The sequence below is a fragment of the Wyeomyia smithii genome, chromosome 1 (assembly GCF_029784165.1).
Source record: "Wyeomyia smithii strain HCP4-BCI-WySm-NY-G18 chromosome 1, ASM2978416v1, whole genome shotgun sequence".
In the NCBI taxonomy this organism is placed as follows: Eukaryota; Metazoa; Arthropoda; class Insecta; order Diptera; family Culicidae; genus Wyeomyia; species Wyeomyia smithii.
In genome coordinates this window covers 173,973,950-173,994,823 of record NC_073694.1, presented here as the reverse complement: position 1 = coordinate 173,994,823, position 20,874 = coordinate 173,973,950, and the positions used below count along the sequence as shown (strand labels likewise).

Genomic DNA, 20,874 nt, shown 5'->3' with positions numbered 1-20,874 from the left:
CTGCCACGTCGCGAATCGCCGGGAAAATCGACTTGACCATCTTATTCAACCGCTGTCGCTGCGTCATCGCCTGCAGCTCCGAGACCAGTGGACGGGACTGCCGCTTCCTGACATGTATGTCCATGTTCTCCAGATACTTTTTCACTGTTTCACCGCATGCACCAACTTCCCGGCCAAGTGCACGCAGCGATCTAGCCACTTTTTCCTCGGTCTTCCTCTTCAGCATTCTTTGATGCTTCTTATCGCTCAGGGTCGTTGGCCGTCCGGAACCGGGCTTTCTTTCGAAGCTCTGATCGTTGTGCAATAGTGTCAAGATGTTGTAGATGCCGGAACGGGTATACCCGGCGTCAACAAAGTGCCGCACGATGTCCGTTTTTGACGCGGCGGGGTACCGTTCTTTGAACGCGCACACTTCTGAACGGAGTAGCTGCATTTTTTTCGCCATCACAGTTAGAGTTTGACTGATAGAGCTGTCAAATTTTTTTTGCCAACTCATGGATCACTATGATTGATGATGCATGAGTAGTTTCGTCAGTGCGATTAAAGGTAAACCCATGAAAAATCGGCAATTTTTGTCCATTTTTTTACCGCAAACGTTATAGAGCTGAACACTGTCTTCCGTCATGCTTCAGACGATTGCATCTGAAACAACGATTACGACGTCCAACCTGCGTACCACCACGGTTTGAGAGCTTGTTTCTATCATAGCTGCGTCCTTGTTGCTGGGTGTTCCATTCACTTGAAGATCTCTTCGGGGTTGGGTGCTGGTGACTTGAAGCAGTCCTGACTTCCATTCTTCCATCTTCAACCGTAGGAGGATCCGCGTAAATGCCAACAGCCTCACCACATGTGGCAACCTGAACAATCAGTTGAGTATCATGGTTGCAGGTTCTAGCTGTGTTGGCAACATCTCGGTTACTCATTCTCTGAAGAATCTGCGAGCGAATAAATCTACCTTCGTCGTTTCCATGACCACAAATACTAGCCTTTTCAACGACTCGAGCATGAATGTTAGATTCCTGCTTGAGGCGGGTAAACTCTTCATGCTCGGCTGTAGTATCAACCAACGATAGCAGATATGTGCCAACCTTCTGCATGAGAGCCGAATAGCAACGGGGATCTTTGAAACTTGGACACAGTTTAGCCGCAGTGACTAGGCCCTGCAGCTGATCACCCATCATCAAATATAGTAGTTTTGCTCGTTTACCGTCACTAACGTTGTTCAGTTTTTTTTTGTCTATTTCCCAGTTTTATCCAGATTTTTTATGTACTCAAGCTCCGATTGGTTTTCGGAAATATTTTTAGAACGTAAATGTTGTAGAGTGATTAGATCATTGTAACGATTCTTATCAACGTTTCCAGCCTTTTCTCTTTTCTACAAAAAGATAGCGAACTCAGCGATAATTTAAATTTAAACTTCACTGATGTAACGTAAAAAAAAAGTTGCATCAGTACTTCTGTTAAAAGTAAAGGCAAATGGTAAGGTAAAGGTAAATTTCTTAATTTTGAAATAAATTGATTAGGCGGCATAAAATTTTGCTGCTGTTAAAGGAGATAACAATAAAATTAAAAGCAAAGGAAACCCGTAACAGAACAGTTCTGATTGAAATGAGTGATTTTTGCTGTATTTTAAACTAACATTGGATTCAGTAACCATCACAGAGAAGCTCTCTTTCATTTTTTAGCTATTTTTTGAAAGCCAGTTTTTTCTTAAGCATTCACCCAGTCCAAATAAAAATTTATTGGCAACCCTGGTTGTCTTTCTTCGTACTTGGAAAATGAGCATCCGAATCGTTCGATTGTTGACCTTGAATGCCTCTCTCTCGAAAAAAGTGAAAAAAATATCCAATTTCGTATGCTAATAAATCGGTTAGTATTCGATGGATTTCTTTCGTTTTTGCAGCAATAGATTGGAAAATCTTCTAAGATTCTTCCTTAAAGAAGATAATTGTAATTTTATCATTCACACTATTGTACTATTGAAAATAGTCAAGCCTTGTCAAAACGAAAAATTCGACCTCTGATTGCTCGTTATATGATTGCTTCCCAAGCACGGTCGACAGAATCATATACCTTACAATTTTGAACATGCTATTTGGCCTATAAAAGAGCCTGTTTCAGCCGAAGCCACTCATTTCATCAGATCATTCTCTGCTAGCTTGTTGAGCAGTACAGTAGTTTATTTTCGCTCCGTTCGTTTTGTACGTTCGTTCGTAAGTTTGTGTTTTCGCGTTGGAAACCGACGCTACGGTGAACCCTAATATGGGTAAATCAAAAACCAGTTCCAGTACGGGGAAAAGGCCTTGGCCTGACAAAACGCCTGATCCTGCGGCTAAAAAGCTTTTGGCCAACAACAGATTCGCTGTCCTGGAAAACGCCACGGATCCCAAAGTAGTGAAGAAGGAGAAAATCCCGCCTTTCTATGTGAAAGGCTTCCCGGAAGGACTACGTGAAGCAATTGTGTTTTATATCGACAAAGGACTGAAATGCACCATCCGCATGTGCACTAAGGGATACAAACTGATGGTTCCGTCGTTGAATCATTACAAGGCGGTGCAAGTGATACTGCAGAAACACGAGGTGGAATATTTCTCCCATGACATTGAAGCAGAAAATCCCCTCAAGGTTGTTCTCCGCGGTCTTCCTGACATGGAAGTTGACACCCTGTTGGAGGAACTGAAGGCAAATGGACTCTAACCAATCCAGATCCACAAGATGACGCGGCACAACAAAACTCGGAAGTACCGTGATCAATGATATCTCGTAAACCTGGAGAAAAATTCAACGTACCTGGCGGACCTGCAGTCAATTCGAGCACTTTTTCACATCATCGTAGCCTGGAAGCGCTACAAACCAGTGCATCGTGACGTCACCCAATGCCTTAACTGCCTGCTGTTTGGACACGAGACTAAAAATTGCCATATGGCGTACCGTTGCATCAAGTGTGGCCAAACATATGCCCCCGATGCCTGCCAGCTGATGAAGACCGCCGATCCGGTGTGCGCCAACTGTGGGGCTGCCCACGAAGCAACCAGTAGAACGTGCCCGAAACGCGCAGAGTTCATCGAGATTCGTAAGCGGGCCGCCACCAATAATCAACCAGGTCGCCGAAAGCTGCCCCCAAACAACACAAAGGAGTTCCCTGCCATTGGCTCCCAGCACCCCATACCTTTGCTCGCCCCGCTACCGCTGAATCCAACCACCAAATCAGTCACAGCTGCCTCTACGTATGCTGAAGCAACGAAATCCGGTAGCCGTTCACCCCCACCAGGTCTCCAAGGGAACTCGTCCACGATGACTTTCTCCCAAGCTGCAACTGGTACAACTGAAAACGAACCCATGCTCACCATGGAGCGATACGTTTCACTAGTCGTGGAATGCATCGACACTTTTCGCAATTGCAAAAGTAGAGCTGAACAACTGCAGTCTGCGGTGATGATCGCTTCTAAATATGGACCGTGAAATCATCAAGATTGCTAACTGGAACGCTTGCTCTATCAGGAACAAGAATTACGAGCTTGTTGAGGCCGTGGGATTGGAAGTAACCACTGGAGTCGGTCCCATTACCATCATCGCAGCCTACTGTCCCAAGCAAGTCAACGTAAGGGACGGGACGGCAACGAACCTAAGAAGCGACATCATCAAACTGACTCGGAGGCAGGGACAGTTCATCATTGCGGGTGACCTCAACGCAAAACACCAAGCCTGGGGCAACAGTCGACGCAACCAAAACGGCCTGATCCTCTTCAACGATCTACAAGTAGGCCACTACAACATCCTAGGTCCGGTTGCTCCCACCCGGTTGAGCAGATCCGGAGTACACGCAACCATCGACCTGTTCATCTCCAACATGAGCAACATCACCAACCCGGTTGTACACCAAGAACTCAGCTCGGACCACTTCCCAGTGGTAGTCAAAGTTGGATCCTCTGCTAATCGATTCCAAGTCTGTCGGCGTAACTACCATCGAGTCGATTGGGCGCAGTTCCAGCGATGTGTGGACAACGCAATAGACTACAGCGTCAAGGTCGAATCCTCAGAAAACATCGACCAGTGTCATCAGTCCATCGATGAGGCGTTATCCCAGGCTCGGGATCTACATGTGCCGGCTTCCAGTCTGGTGAGTAACTCTCTGAACCTAGACAACACAACCAAACGATATATCCAACTCCGTAATACTATTAGACGACAGTACCAGCGCTCTGGCCTGCCTCACCTGAAGACTAATATCAATCGTCAAAGCCAGGTTGGTGGATCTAAGAAACAAACATTTTTCTCGACATCTTCGCTCCCTCCCAGTGCGTGGAAAGCCGTTCTGGAGACTTACCAAAATTTTGAAAACCAAACCGAGACCTATTCCCCCTCTATCATCCCCAACACCAATCCCCGGTCATTTCCTTCTAACAGCATCTGAAAAAGTCAATGCACTTGGTCAGCATTTTGTCAACTCTCACAATTTGGGTCATGCCATGGTTAGCCCGCACGAGCATGCCGTCCAGGAAGTAATAACTAGGGTCGCTGATCTTCCCTCAGTCATTCCCGATGAATCTAAAACATCTGCTGATTAGGTGTTAGCTGCCATCAAGGGCAACAAGAACATGAAGGCTGCCGGCGTCGATGAGGTCGTCAACCTTGAGCTGAAAAACTTGAGTCGAGAATTTTTCGAACACCTGGCAGCGATCTTTAATAAGTGTCTGGAGCTCAGCTATTTTCCGTCTCGCTGGAAGCTAGCTAAAGTGATCCCCATCCATAAACCTGGTAAGGACCCTACCAACGCTAAAAACTATCGTCCCATCAGCCTATTATCGTGCATCTCGAAGTTGTTCGAAATATTGATTCTCAGTCGCTTACTAGAATTCGTAAACTAGAATAACATCTTCCTCCCAGAACAGTCCGGGTTTAGACAGGGTCACTCCACCGTTTACCAACTGACTAGAGTCAGATCCTAAGGCGGAACAAGTCCGTTAGTAAAACATCTGCTATGGCATTGGTGGACATCGAAAAAGCGTTCGATAATGTCTGGCATGATGGCCTGGTGTTTAAGCTGCAGCGATTCAATATCTCGATCTTTCTCGTGAAGATCATCAAGAATTATCTGTCGAATAGATCATTCCAGGTCTTCCTCAACAACATTCCCTCTGATTCGTTTAACGTAAATGCTGGGGTCCCACAGGGAAGCCTTCTTGGTCCCATCCTGTTCAACAAATTTACCTCATATGCTCCTCCCTTTCCGGGTGGTGGCATCCTGTCTATGTTTGCAGACGACACTGCCATTATCTACAAAGGTCGAGTGATTAGAGCTTTGACGCGTAGACTACAAGAGAGTCTGGATGTTTTGTCCGACTATTTCAACAGCTGGAAGATCTGCATCAATGCAGCTAAGACCCAAGCTATTATATTGCCGCATTCAAAATCAACTCGACTTGTTCCACCTGCCAATGTGAGAATCCATCTCAATAACACTCCCATCGAATGGTCGAGTGAGGTTGTCTATCTTGGCCTCTCCCTGGACCAAAAACTTCTATTTCGTTCACACGTAGAGAAACTGTTACCAAGTGCAACATACTGATCAAATCCCTCTATCCTCTCATTAATAGGAAATCCACTCTTTCCCTCACTAACAAGCTTGCTGTTCACGAAGCTCTGAGATCCATCGCCTGGCTGGTCTTCAGGTGCTGGAAGAACGGAGAACAACATCGTTGACTAGGTTCAGAGAGTCCTGCGCCAGGTCACCTCACCAGATCATTCGTGAGCTGGTACCTTAGTTTTAAGTTAATTTTAAGTTAGTTATTCGTAGTTAAATAGATTATAAAAATCTATTTTTCAATTAAAAACAAGTCCTATAAAGGAAGAACTGTAAAATTCTACACAAATAATGTAAATCTATAGAAATAAGTAACCAGCAAACCTCAGAACAAAGATGCAGAGCTTTGCAAGGCTTAACAATTATCATGTAAACCATATGTAACCATATAAAAATATTAATAAATATACTTTGAGTTAAAAAAAAACGAAGCCACTCATAATAGTTCTGGACAGCGACAACAGCAGCCGTCCTCCCTTAGCAGCAGCACTAGCAGTGCAGTGAATACCAGCGATGGCGGAAAGCGGCCACAGCTGTGGCGTAGCAATGGATAGCGCACTAGTTGCAGCGGATCTCAGTATCGATAGCTGCTGATGCAGTGAGGCACTTTAGTGACATGCAGTCTCTGTGCGATAGTGGGCATTAATAAATGCATACAATGAAAAGTTGACTTATTTTGACAACACTCATGTGTTCTAGTTTTGAGAGTTAAATCAGCTTTTCTCTGTTTATTTTATCTAAAGGAATACTTTATTCGCACTGTCAGTGATAAAGCAAAGATGTGATCGGCATCGGTATCCGATACTAGAAGGAACAACAAATTGTCCTTTTCAGGATGAAATAAAAACTTGATTGAAGAGTTAATATTTTCTAATGAGTTAATTCACATTTGTAAATTTGTAAAAGTTACAAATTTTACTTTATCTTCGTGTCTCAGAACGTACTGAATTATCTTTTCCTTCAGTCATGAGCACAACATCCGAAAAAAATTCATCTCAATATTTAAAAATTGTCAAGCCCTAACCATGATTAGCAACGTACTACATTATTGAAAGTGGTCAATCCTTGTTGAAGCGCAAAATTCGATTGATCTGATTAGTCAACGTTTATTTACTAGAAAAAATGACTGACACGCAAGCAGCCGGGTTATCTTTCTTGTAAAAGTATTTTACTTCAACCTCGCGGTCGTGGCTTTTCACACAACCCTCCTGTTTTTTTTTTTTTTTTTGGCACATCGTTATTTTGGTACCAGTGACTGGCTTTTCCAAAAGGATTTAGCGCCGATTCACAAAATCTAACTCTGGATCGCGAATTTATTTCAAGCTTCGAAAGGCCGGCGAGTTCACCGGACCCAAACACTATGGACTTCGCCGTCTGAGGTATATTGGAATCCGCATTCTGCTTTAAAAACATGAGGGTGTGGAAGTCCTACAACGATATCTGGCCGCAGTCTAGGATAACAAGAGCGCCTGCGGTCCTCGTACGATACGTTGCTCGATCGTCCGCAGCGAGTGGTTGAATTGAAGGGCGAACGAGTTGAACTTGTCCAGTGAATTTTCAAAAAGTTATATGTTTGTAATATAAGTTTTCTGTAGCACAAAAAGGCTACAGGACATTCCGCTTTCAAAGTTGGTTGTTGCTTTTCCAATTTGAAGTCTGCATAATATTTTTAAGAAACCTCGAAAAGTACCTTGATTGATAGCTGCTTATTCCAGATTCTGCTTAATATACTCAAAAATAGTATGCGTTTATTTTGACATTTTACCCAGAGCCGTTTTCCGACAGTTGCAGAAGCAACCGGGAAATTTTTCACGGTATCCTGAAAGAAGGCGGCAATATTTTCTGCGAATTTTGTCTTTCTCTGGCCGAGCAACACGAGTGTTATTTTTCACGGAATTGTGTCATCCACCGAGACGAGTTTTTGGTGACGTGGAAAATTTTATTTTTCGCTGTACAAGCTATCAATCCCCGGTAGGGTGTAACCTTTTCTGGGTCCAGTTAGGAGCGACTTCGTAAAGGTAACGAAAGGGTAAACTCAATTTAGTGAACTGGAAATATACTGCGAATCTATAACCTGTAGGAATCAAAAGGTAGATCAGTATAGGTAGAAATGATAAATTACGGGTTATTATCCATAAAGTAAAATAAAACGGAATAAAAGACGGGAGTGGTTGAAGATTATATTAGTTGACAATTGCACTGAATCACATTCACTATCACGCGCTAGTTTTTTTACTTTGAACTCGTGACGGCCGATAAGGGCAAGGCTCAGACTGTTTGTGATAAATCTTCATGTCACTCTAGCTTTCACCTCAGATGGTAGTGTATATAAAAAGCATACTTGCTGCGTTGGTTGAGTGATTGATATATGGTAAAACCAAAAAAGAGCATCTCGCTGCGACTGTTCGACATTTAAGTGATCAGCCATGCGAATCAATCTGCATCGAGTAGCGTTCGGTTCATTCACATTGAAGCACTTGTTATATCCGTACGAATTTGTTATCATGTAGCCAACACTAGGGCAATTCACCAGCTGCCTCACACCATGCCTCGCGTTCTGATAACTCCATTCATCGTTGTAGCAATTGGGATAGAGCAGAAATCAAACCTCATCGAAACAACAAAAAGGCCAAGCTGTAGATAAGAGGCATTTTATCGCTTTTAAATTACAGAGCCGTCAAGGGAGATTCGGAAGACTTCTCCACCCTGTCCTCTGGAAGATTTCGCACACGCACGCAGCAGTTATTCACAATTCAATTTTTTCCCCAAAAAAACCTACCCAAATTGAAACATTTCAGCTAACTTCCAGTTAAATTCCGTTACACTTTATCTCCCAGCCGTGGCCAACCATAATTCGCTTGCAGCATGAAAACACGAAAAACAAAACTGCGACTTCGTTTTTTCGCTCCCCTAGCAAATGCAATTTGCAATCGTTTAGGAATTCAACACGCGGCGCAACCCCCGAAAGACGACGCCTCGTCGCGCACACACATTCGTACGCACTTGCCAGAACAGACGGACGGACGGCCGTCGAACCAAGCAGCCTATGGTAACGGATCGTCGTGACGCTGCTACTGCTGCTGCTGCTGCTGCGTGCAAATGTTGCGATGACAAACGGCACCACGACGACAACGACGACGGCGGCGACGGCGACGACGACGACGAAGATTACTCTCTATAGCCACACGACCACCGAACGGGACTGACTCACGAATGAAACTGAAAACTGTGTTTTGGAAAACGTATAAATCGTTTAAACACTATACACAACACAGAGTGCACACAGAGTACGCATGGGTTGGGTCACTCACTACGGTTGGGTGTCCGCCTCGTACACCCAGATCCAGCCCATTTACATTGTCGTCGTATGTTCTTTCGCACGCGTGCATCACGATGACGACGACGACGCCGACGACGTCGTTGCCGTTGTCGCAGGCGTCGCGTCGATCGTTTGCTGGGTGGCACTCACCCGGTCTGTCTGCGATTGCCGATTCGGTGCGAAAACGAAAGCGCGCAGAAATCGCTGCGGAAATGTCAGACTCCTGGGGTTGGGTCGGTCGGGGAGAGACGTCACGATGCACTCACTTTCTTCCGAAGCTGGTGGAATCCCATCCCTGGAGGACGTTTGAGTTAGGAGCGTTTGGGTAAAACAGACTGCCTATAACGGAATGCCCCCGCGAATACTTGTTTTGCAGGAAATTACTCGGCTGATGTCATGCTCGAGCGTGATATGATGTAATGGAATGTAAATGGAAGCTACGAAGGCGGATGGAATTCGGAATCGATTAGATGCTGAACGGTTCGCGCAACGTGAGTCAAACCGAGTATCTTCGCGGAGGCACCACAAATAATTATAATTTCATAAGATTGAAACATGCTGGATAAATTGCTCATTGTATAAAATTTTACGGTTCTGAGACTCAAACTGAAAGTCTCACAATATTTTTTTTCTGATTTCTACAATTCATCTATCAAGTGCCCGACCGTTAAATCAAGCAGTTTATTGTGTTATTGAGTGTTCAAAACCAGACTTTCAGGTGTTCCATCGAACTGGTTTCATTTAAATGAAACTTTGCAACTGAGTGTTTCTTCCAGGAGTGAAGAAACTTCTAAGATTTGAGAGTAATTATTAAGAAAAGTGTATGATTTTCCACATAAACTTCATTCGAAGCATTGTAGCCCAAAAACCTGTCTGAGAGCAAGTTGTAGAAACTGATTGAGTTTCGGAAAAAAATACAATTATATAGCAATTTTGTACGAACAAAGAAGAAAATTTGATAGTGATCGACAACACTGTTTTTCGAAGCGCACAATCAATCCTTCTTCAGCTCGTAAATAAATCTAAGCTAAGTGATGTAAAAATAGTACGAGGGTGGTATCCAAGACACGACCGCATGTTTGACGTAGGACTACGATAGTTTTATATTTCATTTAGAGAATTCAGACTTTGTACGATTTGACCACGTTTCACTTTCGACACGGTTTGACTTTGGCACACATAAACCAACAACGAGCGATTATGTTTAATCATAATTTATAGTTTTGAGTAGGATTATGTTTAATCATAATTAAGAGTTTTGCTTTTAAACAATTCAAACTCGCCGAAACCGAAACCGAAATAGAATTGATCAAAGCAGTACTTAATACCGTGCTATACCTCTAATTACTCGGAAGGGTCATATCAAGTGTCTAGGTCGTTGAAGGCTTCATGCGGACGTTGCGTTCCGGATACCTTTAGATTATTGAGCCTAAATCCATCAAACGACACCTCTAACAACTTACAATCCTAAAACTAGTTCATTGGTGGCCACATATTGTTAAGGTCATATGCCACCAGAAAGTCATAAAAAGAAAAGCGTTTATTTTTAAAAATAATTTAGATTATTTATTTGCAGACATATATTTAAGATGTAAAAAACACTGTTTTTAACATTGATGAATACCTTTCATCCTAATGCAGTCAAATTCCTTCAACACGCGAAAAGGCAATTTTTTATATAGGTCTTAATTAAGAACGATTTAGTAGAAAGCAAACTTCCTTTCATCTTCAATTGCGCTTGTGAAAGCTAGCTCACTCACCGATTTCAAAGCAGTATCATTGTCAGTTTTTTACAACTGCTTAGCAAAGAAGTCACATAAAAAAATCAATTTACAAGTTCGTTGGAAAAGTGACGATAAAGAGTTGCAGTTTTTAGTGGAAAACCTATATTCACAAAAATTTTGAAATTGACATTGGAATTTATGAGGATGAGGATATTTTTGTAATTGAAAAATAGAATTCGAATATGAATGTTTAAAACCTAACGTCAAGATGCATATAATTTGGGTTTTCTCTATACCACAACCGCGTAATGCAACTAGGGTTATCAAATTGAATTAAATTTATTTAACTGGCAAATATAACCATCAGTACAGCTTAAACGAGCTATCTGAACTATCTGTTTAAAAATCTTTACGAAGCAAATTGGTTTTCTATTGTCTTTTAAATAGCCTTTAGTTGGTCATTTTAATAAATCTGAGAAAAACAGAGTGTAGAATTCAAAAAGAGAGCAACCCAATACAACTTCTTATTTTAGGAATTCGAAAGAAGTATTTATCATTAAACATGGGTATGAAAATCACACGGTTGCAGATCAAATGCCATCTACTCGTCACGACAACCAAAAGGAAACGAGCAACGGGGTAGTAAGCTTCTGATTAGTAGAATGTTAACACAACTTTTGTTGGAGAGATATTTTAATTATTATATAACAATCTTTCGCAATATTCTACCTGTCGATTAAGACATCGGTGTTTGAAATCTGTTCAGGGGTAGTAATAAGCACTTTAAAACGATGAGAAAACATCTGTTCCAGCTATATAAAGCGAGCTCGTGATTGGTTGAAAGCTGCGAAACTGCTGCGAAAGCTGCGAAACTGCTGCGAAGCTGCGAAAGCTCTCATATAATAAAACTGGCCAGAAAGGTGCCCCCGAAACTTCTCCAGGAAATTTTAAGTGGCGATATTTGGCGAAGGAACAAAACACTGTATAGTAGAGCAGTGACAGTGATTAAGAATGAATAAAATCATATTACACACCAGCATGAATAAAATAATAATAAGCATGCCACTTTTTCTTCATATTTGCAGAAATGGAAGATTTCTCCTAATGCATCAAAAACACAATTAATTATTTTTTAAGGCGCCGATGTCAAAAAGGACTTAAGCATGGGTTTATTCTCAGGCTCCCCACCAGTTACCCTTCCTTTACGCTGAAATCTACAAATACCTTTGCGTGACTTCCTCTTAACAAAAAATAAGTCCCTCTTATCAATAAAACTGGCCAGAAGGACGCACGACGAAACTTCTCCAGGGAATTATAATTGGTGATATTTGGCAAGAGGAACGAGTATCGGCATAGTAGAACAGTAAGCGTGTAAAGAAGAGTAGCACATTACACACAAGCACTGACGGACAATAAAAATAAGCATGCCACTTCTCAATAGAGTTATTGCTATTAACAGAAGTGCGGGATACAGCAGACACCCAGGCATATCTCACAATAGATCTACGATTCTGGTCGCAGTGAGGAAGCCCATACAGGAAAAAAAAAATTTTCCCCATGAACCAAGAGTTTCTTTTCTCAAACCCACCAATAATCATGTTGTTTAGATAAACGGTGCAATCTTAAACTGGTCTGACCAAGTAAAATATTTAGGGCTAATTTATGATAAAAAACTTACCTTCAAGGAGCACATTGAGAATATCCAAACAAAGTGCAATAAATATATAAAATGTTTGTATCCTCTTATCATTTAGTTGGTAAACGGCTGGGCAGTGCGTACCAGCAGTACACCCGTACTAGTTGGCAAATGGAGCTCCTATCCCTCCCTTCAAGTGGTACCGACTGGGATACTAGCAACCAAGGGAAAATCGGTGAACCGGTGGGAACTTGGTCGTATGCTGACAGGGAAGGGGGAGCTGCTCTCCTAGTAGGGGAGCTTGTGCGAGCGTCTGTTCCCCATGTTAGGGGCGGCTCAAACAGCGTCTGATCCGGAGCGGACGGCTGAAATATGAAATGCGGCGTCTCGCCAGCTACACCCAAGACGGCAGCCCCATCGCGAGACTAGGCATCCGCAGCTCTAGTAAGGCAGCATACCGAAACATTAAAATACTACGAACGAATTGATTGCCAGACGAACCGGAACAATTGGCAACGACCTAGGTGACGAAATAAGGACGACGATTGGAAGCTCGGTACATGGAACTGTAGATCGCTGAACGCCCCGGGTGGCGACCGAATTCTGCTGGATCAGCTAGAACCCCGCCACTTCGACATCGTTGCGCTCAAGGAGCTTTGCCGGAAAGGAGAGAAGGTACGGAGAATTTGTGGCCGCAGAGCACAGTACTACCAGAGCGGCGGCACAACCAATGAGCTGGGTACCGGTTTTATTGTGCTGGGCAGGGTGCAGAGTCGTGTGATCAAGTGGCCGGCGATCAGCGACAGGTTGTGTTTGTTGAGAATAAAAGGCCGGTTCTACAACTACACTGTTGGGTAATAACTGTGTCCTTCGTTTGGCCTTCGATAGCCGCCTTGTTTCCTGGATTTGCTGGCCCAATATCCCTCCTAATAGGGCGATAGGCCTCCAGAATGTCACCATCAAATTGAACACCGTGTAATTATAGAAACACTACACTGTATTGACTACTCCTATATTTTAACATCTTAACTTCATAATTATTCTAATATCTTAAATTAACAAATGAATTTTTAACGATGACCAATAGACTCGCATCTAGCGTGCGATTTCGACCGTTGATGGCAAGCGACTCATCTCCGTCCGATCGCACTCGCTCTTATCCAGCATCGATTTGTCCTGGCTGCACGAACAGACATACGGCCCATCGGCGAACGCACTCCTGCTTCGTGCGATGTTTCCTTATCGGTTATCAGTTTGGTTGATATTGGCTGCATACGTTCGGATATAACGATAGAGTGACCAAACATCCTCACCCGCCCTGAAGTAGTTAGACTTCTGAAAGAAAAGGAGAAAGAGAACAGTCCCGTCGACGTACTGGCTGACATCATCATGTTGGAACGATTACTGGCATGACTCTTGATCTGTTCCCGTCGCATCTTCAACCTGCGGCAGGAAGCACAGTTTCTCCACTGGTCGAGTAAAAGATCCTGTAGCCGTTTTAACAGTGACCACTCGAACTACTTCATCCGTGCCAGGGTGCAGCTGACTGATTCGTCCCAGCTTCCATCGCATTGGAGGTTGATTTGCGTCCATAACAACAACCAGCCGACCGATTTCCACCTTTACCGGCCGCTCCCAATTTTTCGTCCTGCTTTGAAGCTGCACCAAATATTCCGATTTCCAGCGTTTCCAAAAGTCTTGCAACTGACGCTGGACCAATTGATACTGATTCAAACGATTCAATGGCACAGCACTATAGTCGGGTTCAGGAATGGCTTGAAGTGATCCGCCCGATAAAAAATGCGCTGGAGTCAATGGTTCCAAATCCGTCGGATCATCCGATATTGGAGTTTTGGGCCTGGAGTTCAGACATGCCTCTACTTGCGTCAACAACGTGATAAAATCCTCCGTTGACACTGGGTTCCCACCTATAACACGTAACAAGTGGTACTTCGCTGAACGAACAGCCGCCTCCCAGAGGCCTCCGAAGTGCGGTGCCCCTGGGGGGTTAAAATTCCAATGAATGCCGTTTGCTGAGCACTCTCTGGCAACCGCTTGTTGATGTTGGGGGTCTTTTAACAAAGCAAATAGCTCTCTCAGTTGATTCCTAGCGCCGACAAAATTAGTCCCATTATCCGAATATATGTCTGACGATCTACCCCTCCTGGCAAAAAATCTGCGTAACGCTTGCAGAAACCGTTCTGTTGAAAGGTCCGTCACATGCTCCATATGCACAGCCTTAGTGCTCATGCACACAAAAATTGACACGTAAGTCTTTATCGCGGTTTGTCGCCTGCGCGCTCGAACGTAAACTGGGCCGAAGTAATCCACTCCACATTTCGTAAATGGTCTTGATATTGTTACTCGCGCTGCTGGTAGTTCGCCCATTTGTTGTCTGAAAAGTTTCGGTTTTGCTCGGAAGCAGCGTTGACACCGATGAATGATTTTCCTGGCCAAGTTCCGACCACCCAACGGCCAAAACCGTTGCCTCACAGTAGCTAGTAACAACTGAAGGCCTGCGTGCATCAAATTTTGGTGATAATGCAATAGTATAAGTTCTGTCAGCACATGCTTCGCCGGTAAAACCATCGGATGTTTAGCATCTGCCGGCTCTTGAGAATGTTCTAACCGCCCACCTATCCGTAGTATACCGTTTTCCGCTATCTTTGGATTAAACCATCTTAGTAAATAAAGACGTGAAACAGCCCCGCCTTTTCTTAGTCGTTTTAAATCCTCGGAGAACGCGTCCTGTTGGACCCTCCGAATAATGGCAAACTCTGCTTCTCTTAATTCCGCTGTTGTTATGAAACATCCATTTTCCCTTGGCATTGCCCTTGCCTTTAATCGCAAACAGTAAGCAGTTACTCGCAATAACCTGGTGTATGATGAAAATCTAGCAATGTACTCATGCATAAACCCATTCTCGTTGACTGCCACCACAGCAGCTGCAATTCGTCTTCCTTCTAGCGCTCCTTCCGAAAGATTTTCCTGTCCTTGGGGCCATTGGTCTTTTTCTTGTTTTAACCAATCTGGTCCCTCCCACCACAAACTGTTTTCAATTAATACTTCTGGCGTTACTCCACGCGAAATTAAGTCAGCCGGGTTGCTCAAACCTGGTACATGATGCCAAGTGTGCTCCTCTGTTATGGCTTGGATTTTAGATACGCGATTTGCTATGTACGTAACCCAGGTTCCTGGGGAAGCTTGGATCCACCGTAGAACACAAGTGGAATCCGTCCAAAAATGCACTTCATAATCTGGTCCGATTGACTCCGTCACCTTTTCCCATAATTCCGCAACTAGTCTAGCGCCACATAATTCGAGTCGCGGTAGGCTTTGAGTTTTTAATGGAGCTACCTTAGATTTAGCAGTAAGAAGCTTAACTGTGACCAACTGGTTTGCATCCATAGATCTTACGTACACACATCCACCGTATGCTCGTTCAGACGCATCAGAAAAACAGTGAATTTGAACTGATGCTGCTGCGGATGCAATTACGCATCTCGGAATGCGCAACTCATTTAACAAGGCCAACTGCTGATGGTAAATCCGCCAATCTGCCTCAAGAGTCTCGGTTAGAGGCGAGTCCCACTCCAATGCACGCCCATCCGTATTTTTCGCACTCCATAAACGTTGCATGAAAATTTTAGCCTTCGTAATCGTGGCTCCTAGGAGACCCAAAGGGTCAAACAACGATGCAATAATCGAAAGGACTTTCCTTTTGGTTAGTGTTTGATCTGGCGCCAGCTCGGGAATGACGAAACTAAACCTTAACGTGTCTGATTTTGGTAACCAAGTTAAACCTAAAGCCTTAACTGCAGAATCCTGCTCCCAGCTGATGCCATTTGCCTCTGAGAGCGCCAAATTGTTTTTCGGAATATCCTTCAATACTGCTACACAGTTCGATGCCCATTTCCTCAATCGGAATCCTCCACTTTCAGGCATTGCATCCAGTTGCAATCGCAGCCTTGAAGCTGTTTCGACATCATCGGCGCCTGTAATCACATCGTCCATGTAGACATCGTTTTCAATAACGTTTGCTGCCAGAGGATAACGTTCCGCTTCATCTATCGCTAGCTGCTTAAGTGTTCGCGTTGCTAAAAACGGTGCCGGTTTCGTACCGTATGTAACTGTCTTTAACTCATACGTTTTCACCTCATTTTCCTCTCTGAACCGCCATAAAATACTTTGGAGAGGAGCATCAGCTGGGTTTATTCTTATTTGCCGAAACATTTTTTCGACGTCCGAAACGAGCATGATTTGACGCATTCTGCAACGAAGAACAATTGATCGTAGATCCTGCTGAATAACCGGACCCACTAGTAGAGCCTCATTCACAGAAATCCCTGTAGAAGTCCTGCAGGACGCATCAAACACCACACGAAGCTTCGTAGTGGTGCTCTCCTCCTTCACAACTGGGTGGTGAGGCAGAAAACATCTTTTAATTCCGGGTGTGCCGTCATCAACAATTTTACGCATGTGATCAAGTTCCAAATATTCTGAGATAAATTCGTGGTATTGTTTCCGTAAGTTTTCATCCCGAGATAATCGCCGTTCTAATCCGATAAAACGTTTAAGCGCAATGTCCTTAGATTCTCCCAACCGTGCCAAAATGTCTTCGTTTTTTGGAAGTGAAACCGTATATCGTCCATCCGACCCTCGGTGGACAGTGGTACTAAAATGCTCCTCACAACGACTTTCTTCAGGGGAATAATTATGGGTATCTCCTACTTCCTCGCAGGACCAAAACCTTTCCATCATCTCCTCCAGTTTGTCAGATATCGCGATATTGCAGGTGATCTGCGTCGAATTAGTCAGTGTTGCAGCCTCTCCGGATACTATCCAACCAAAAACGGATTCTGTTAACCGTGGTAGTCCCTCTCCTAATGACATTGCCTTGCCAGTCCGAAAGAAACCGAAGAACGATTGGATGCCAAGTATGATGTCCACACTATTCGAAACGAAGAATTACGGGTCCGCTAGTTCGATCTCTTGTGGTATAACCCATCCCATAGTCTGCACCGTTGCAGTAGGCAATTTTGATGTCAATTTTGGTAATACTAAGAAATCCATAACCTCGGTAAATGTTGAGTTTCGCGATCTGATGTTCACGCGGATCGTATGCTTCACCCTAACGGAAGCTGCACCAATTCCAACGACAGAGATTTCTACCCTTTCCTTGGCAACGTGCATTTGTTTGCACAATCTCTCCGAAACAAAATTGCATTCTGATCCTGAATCTAAAAGGGCGCGCGCTGTATGCCGCACACCATGATCATCCTCGATGATAATTACCGCAGTAGCTAAAAGTACCCTTGAATCACGCTGCTGTGCAACATTGGCTGTTACCTTCACAGCAGCGACATTACCGACCCTTGTATTCGGTTTCATTTCAGTCAGCGCCGCTTCCTTGCTTTGCTGGGTGGCCGATGTCTCTCCCACCTGAGAAGATTTATTACTGCTATCTGCTTCCGTCTTAAACAAACCATTGTGTGATGCCGACCATTGCATCTTTTGCACGAAAATTTAGACGAACAATCCTTTGCCTGGTGACCCTTTCTGAAGCAATTTCTGCACAGCGAGTGTGTGCGCAATAATGTTTCCCGGCCAGCCGCTGCCATACGCTGAAACGTCGGACACAAATGTAACCAATGACTATCCGAGCATGCAAAGCATTTCGGAGTTGACGATTGTATCGCATTGTGACTGGCCCGTATGGTAAACGGCCTTTTCTTCGGCGCTGGTATTACTTCTGGTTTTGGATCAGTGTTTTTAGTGGGTATAGCTTCTAATATCCGTATTCTACGGTGAAGAAATTCTGTTAAATCCTTGAGAGTGTCCTTTTCTTTAGTAGAGGACAGTTCCTCCCATCCCCTCCGGGTGTAGGTATCCAGCCTCGAGCTGAGAATCTCAATTAGCAAAAGATCCTTGTAGTCACCAGGTTCAATGACTTGATCCAAGGTTTGAGTGATTCTATCAAACCCTTCCAGCAGCTTATGGAGTTCCGATGACGACTCTTTTGATATAACCGGCAGCTTAAAGAAAGCTTGCACTTGCCTCCGTTTAAGCAGTTTACTGTTGTTATATCGCTTGAGTAGCGTTTCCCAAGCGATAGTGTAGTTTCCCTTAGTTAGCTTCAATGGATCAATTAATGCCTTGGCTTCTCCCTCGAGACATCCCTTGAGATAGTGTAGCTTTTCCACTTCCGATAAATCAGCTTTCCAATGTATGAGTGACGTGAAAAGGTCTCTGAAGCTGAGCCATTCGTCAATATCGCCATCAAAGCTCTGCAATTTTATTTGCGGTAGCCGTACATGCTCTCCCGATGACACCAGTGTGGGTTCAGCTCCCCGAATGGTCTGTTCCGATGTACCAGGTTCTCGACGCTCCTTGATCCGATCTATCAAAGATGCCTTCATCTCATAATACCGATCTTCGAAGAGTATCCTCTCTTTGGTAAGTGAATCTTCTTCTGATTCATATTCCTCGTGAGACTCTATCTCGTTGATGACGTCGCCGATTTTTTCCCAAAGATCATCTAAACGCCCAAGACGAACTGTTACCTGACTGGTCTTAGTGTTTGCATCCATCGCTTGGATGAATTTAGCAATGTTGGAAAGTGATGTTTGCAAGCCTCGGAGTTTTGTTTGTAAAGACTTCATTGATGTTGTCTTTTTCGCAGCTGCTGACGAAGCGGTCGAAGGCATGGTTGCGCTCAGATGAATAACCAGAAAAAATAGATGGATGTAGTATTCCGAAAGTTGTCTAGCTTCTACTTGACATATACTGTTCCAGCCTACCTGGGAGACTAATAACTGCGCCCCTCACAGGAATAAGAAACAGTATCGACGTGTCTGGGTGTATTCACCGCTATCACAGCTGAACAGTAAGTGCCTCAATAATTTTCTCCGAACAAGTGGTCAGTTCGTACAATCAGGGGAACGCAGCAATGTAGTATTCAACTAAACCCAACTTCAGCAGAACATATACTTATGCCTCACCTGGACAACTAATTACTTCGCCTGGACAAATTCAACTTCAACGGACAGTATATACTAGTCACCAGTAGCGTAGCTTAAGGGCATTCAGGGCTCCGATCCAAGAAACAATGCCACAAATTGTCGAACGGGAATTTTATTTTTAATGGCAGTATCAAAAAATAAGCCCCAGCTGGGCATATACCCAAAGGTAAATTTACCTGGGAGAAATAAATGTTGCGCGATGTCACTTCCGAGACTTTGCGGTTCCGATTAAAACGTTTGATTTTCTCTCCGATTTTAACCAATAGGTAGCATGCATCCATGCAGCATGCAATTTTCCCCGATGTATTTCACCAATGCAGTGACCGATAGCGACGAAATGACGCGGGGATACGAAAATTGGTGTTAGAATCACAAAATAAATTGTCCATCGGCTGGACATAGACTATGCTCTTTACTAACCTGACCGGCCGTAGAGCATCACCAGTGACTCTATCGATGCGTTGCTATCCCCAGTAGTAGATTCCACGCGTTCTTTCCCTTCGATGATGGCGGATGATCAGCCTCGGTTGTTTCCGCGATGGCCGCTCAGCGTAGATCTGTGTAACAATGGCGATGAACAACTCTCTTTTGCAATGGCTTCCCTTCAGCTTGGCGCGGGTTGTTGTGAATCGTGTAGCGATGATGTTTCCGATAACCGTAATCTGGCCAAAGACCCTCCGTGCAAATCCGTGTCCCGAATCCTTGTAAAGCCAATCCGGTTCGAAGGACCAGCAATGTTGGGTAATAACTGTGTCCTTCGTTTGGCCTTCGATAGCCGCCTTGTTTCCTGGATTTGCTGGCCCAATATCCCTCCTAATAGGGCGATAGGCTTCCAGAATGTCACCATCAAATTAAACACCGTGTAATTATAGAAACACTACACTGTATTGGCTACTCCTATATTTTAACATCTTAACTTCATAATTATTCTAATATCTTAAATTAACAAATGAATTTTTAACGATGACCAATAGACTCGCATCTAGCGTGCGATTTCGACCGTTGATGGCAAGCGACTCATCTCCGTCCGATCGCACTCGCTCTTATCCAGCATCGATTTGTCCCGGCTGCACGAACAGACATACAGCCCATCGGCGAACGCACTCCTGCTTCGTGCGATGTTTCCTTATCGGTTATCAGTTTGGTTGATATTGGCTGCATACGTTCGGATATAACGATAGAGTGACCAAACATACACTATCCTCAATGTGCAATGCCCTCACGAAGGAAGATCCGATGTAGAGAAAGAAGAGTTCTACGCACAGCTGGAGAAACTTTATGATAGCTGCTCGCGTAGAGACATCAAGATCGTCATCGGGGACATGAACGCGCCGATCGGTAGGGAAGAAATGTACAAGTCGGTGATCGGCCCGCATAGCCTGCACACCGTGACGAACGACAACGGCCAGAGATGCGTCAACTTCGCAGCCTCTCGAGGACTGGCAGTCCGAAGTACCTTTTTTCCCCGTAAGGACCCCCCGTAAGGATATCAAAACCACCTGGAGATCACCTGACCAACGTATAGCAAATCAAATTGACCATGTTCTCATCGACGGCCGGTTCTTCTCTCACATTACAAACGTACGTAC

The 20,874-nt window shown here is 44.1% G+C and overlaps 3 protein-coding genes across 3 annotated transcripts in view; all 3 read right to left on the bottom strand.

The window, feature by feature from the left end:
* The window catches only part of LOC129730047 (sodium/calcium exchanger 1), a 488,453-nt gene extending 479,666 nt beyond the window's left edge, over window positions 1–8,787 (bottom strand). The window contains exon 1 of the mRNA XM_055689055.1: window positions 8,364–8,787. The gene's annotated coding sequence lies outside the window, so the exon portion shown is untranslated. The remainder of the gene's footprint in view (window positions 1–8,363) is intronic.
* Window positions 8,656–17,156, bottom strand: LOC129717368 (uncharacterized). Its single transcript, XM_055667246.1, has 3 exons — window positions 13,669–17,156; window positions 13,462–13,598; window positions 8,656–8,810 (listed from the first exon to the last, which is right to left on the bottom strand). Exons 1-3 carry the CDS (start codon window positions 17,154–17,156, stop codon window positions 8,656–8,658), a joined length of 3,780 nt encoding a protein of 1,259 aa, XP_055523221.1.
* A 75-nt stretch (window positions 17,157–17,231) lies between these two features.
* LOC129717367 (uncharacterized) lies at window positions 17,232–18,970 on the bottom strand. The gene is made up of 2 exons (XM_055667245.1): window positions 17,800–18,970; window positions 17,232–17,728 (listed from the first exon to the last, which is right to left on the bottom strand). Exons 1-2 carry the CDS (start codon window positions 18,968–18,970, stop codon window positions 17,232–17,234), a joined length of 1,668 nt encoding a protein of 555 aa, XP_055523220.1.
* Between the last annotated feature and the right edge of the window lie 1,904 nt (window positions 18,971–20,874).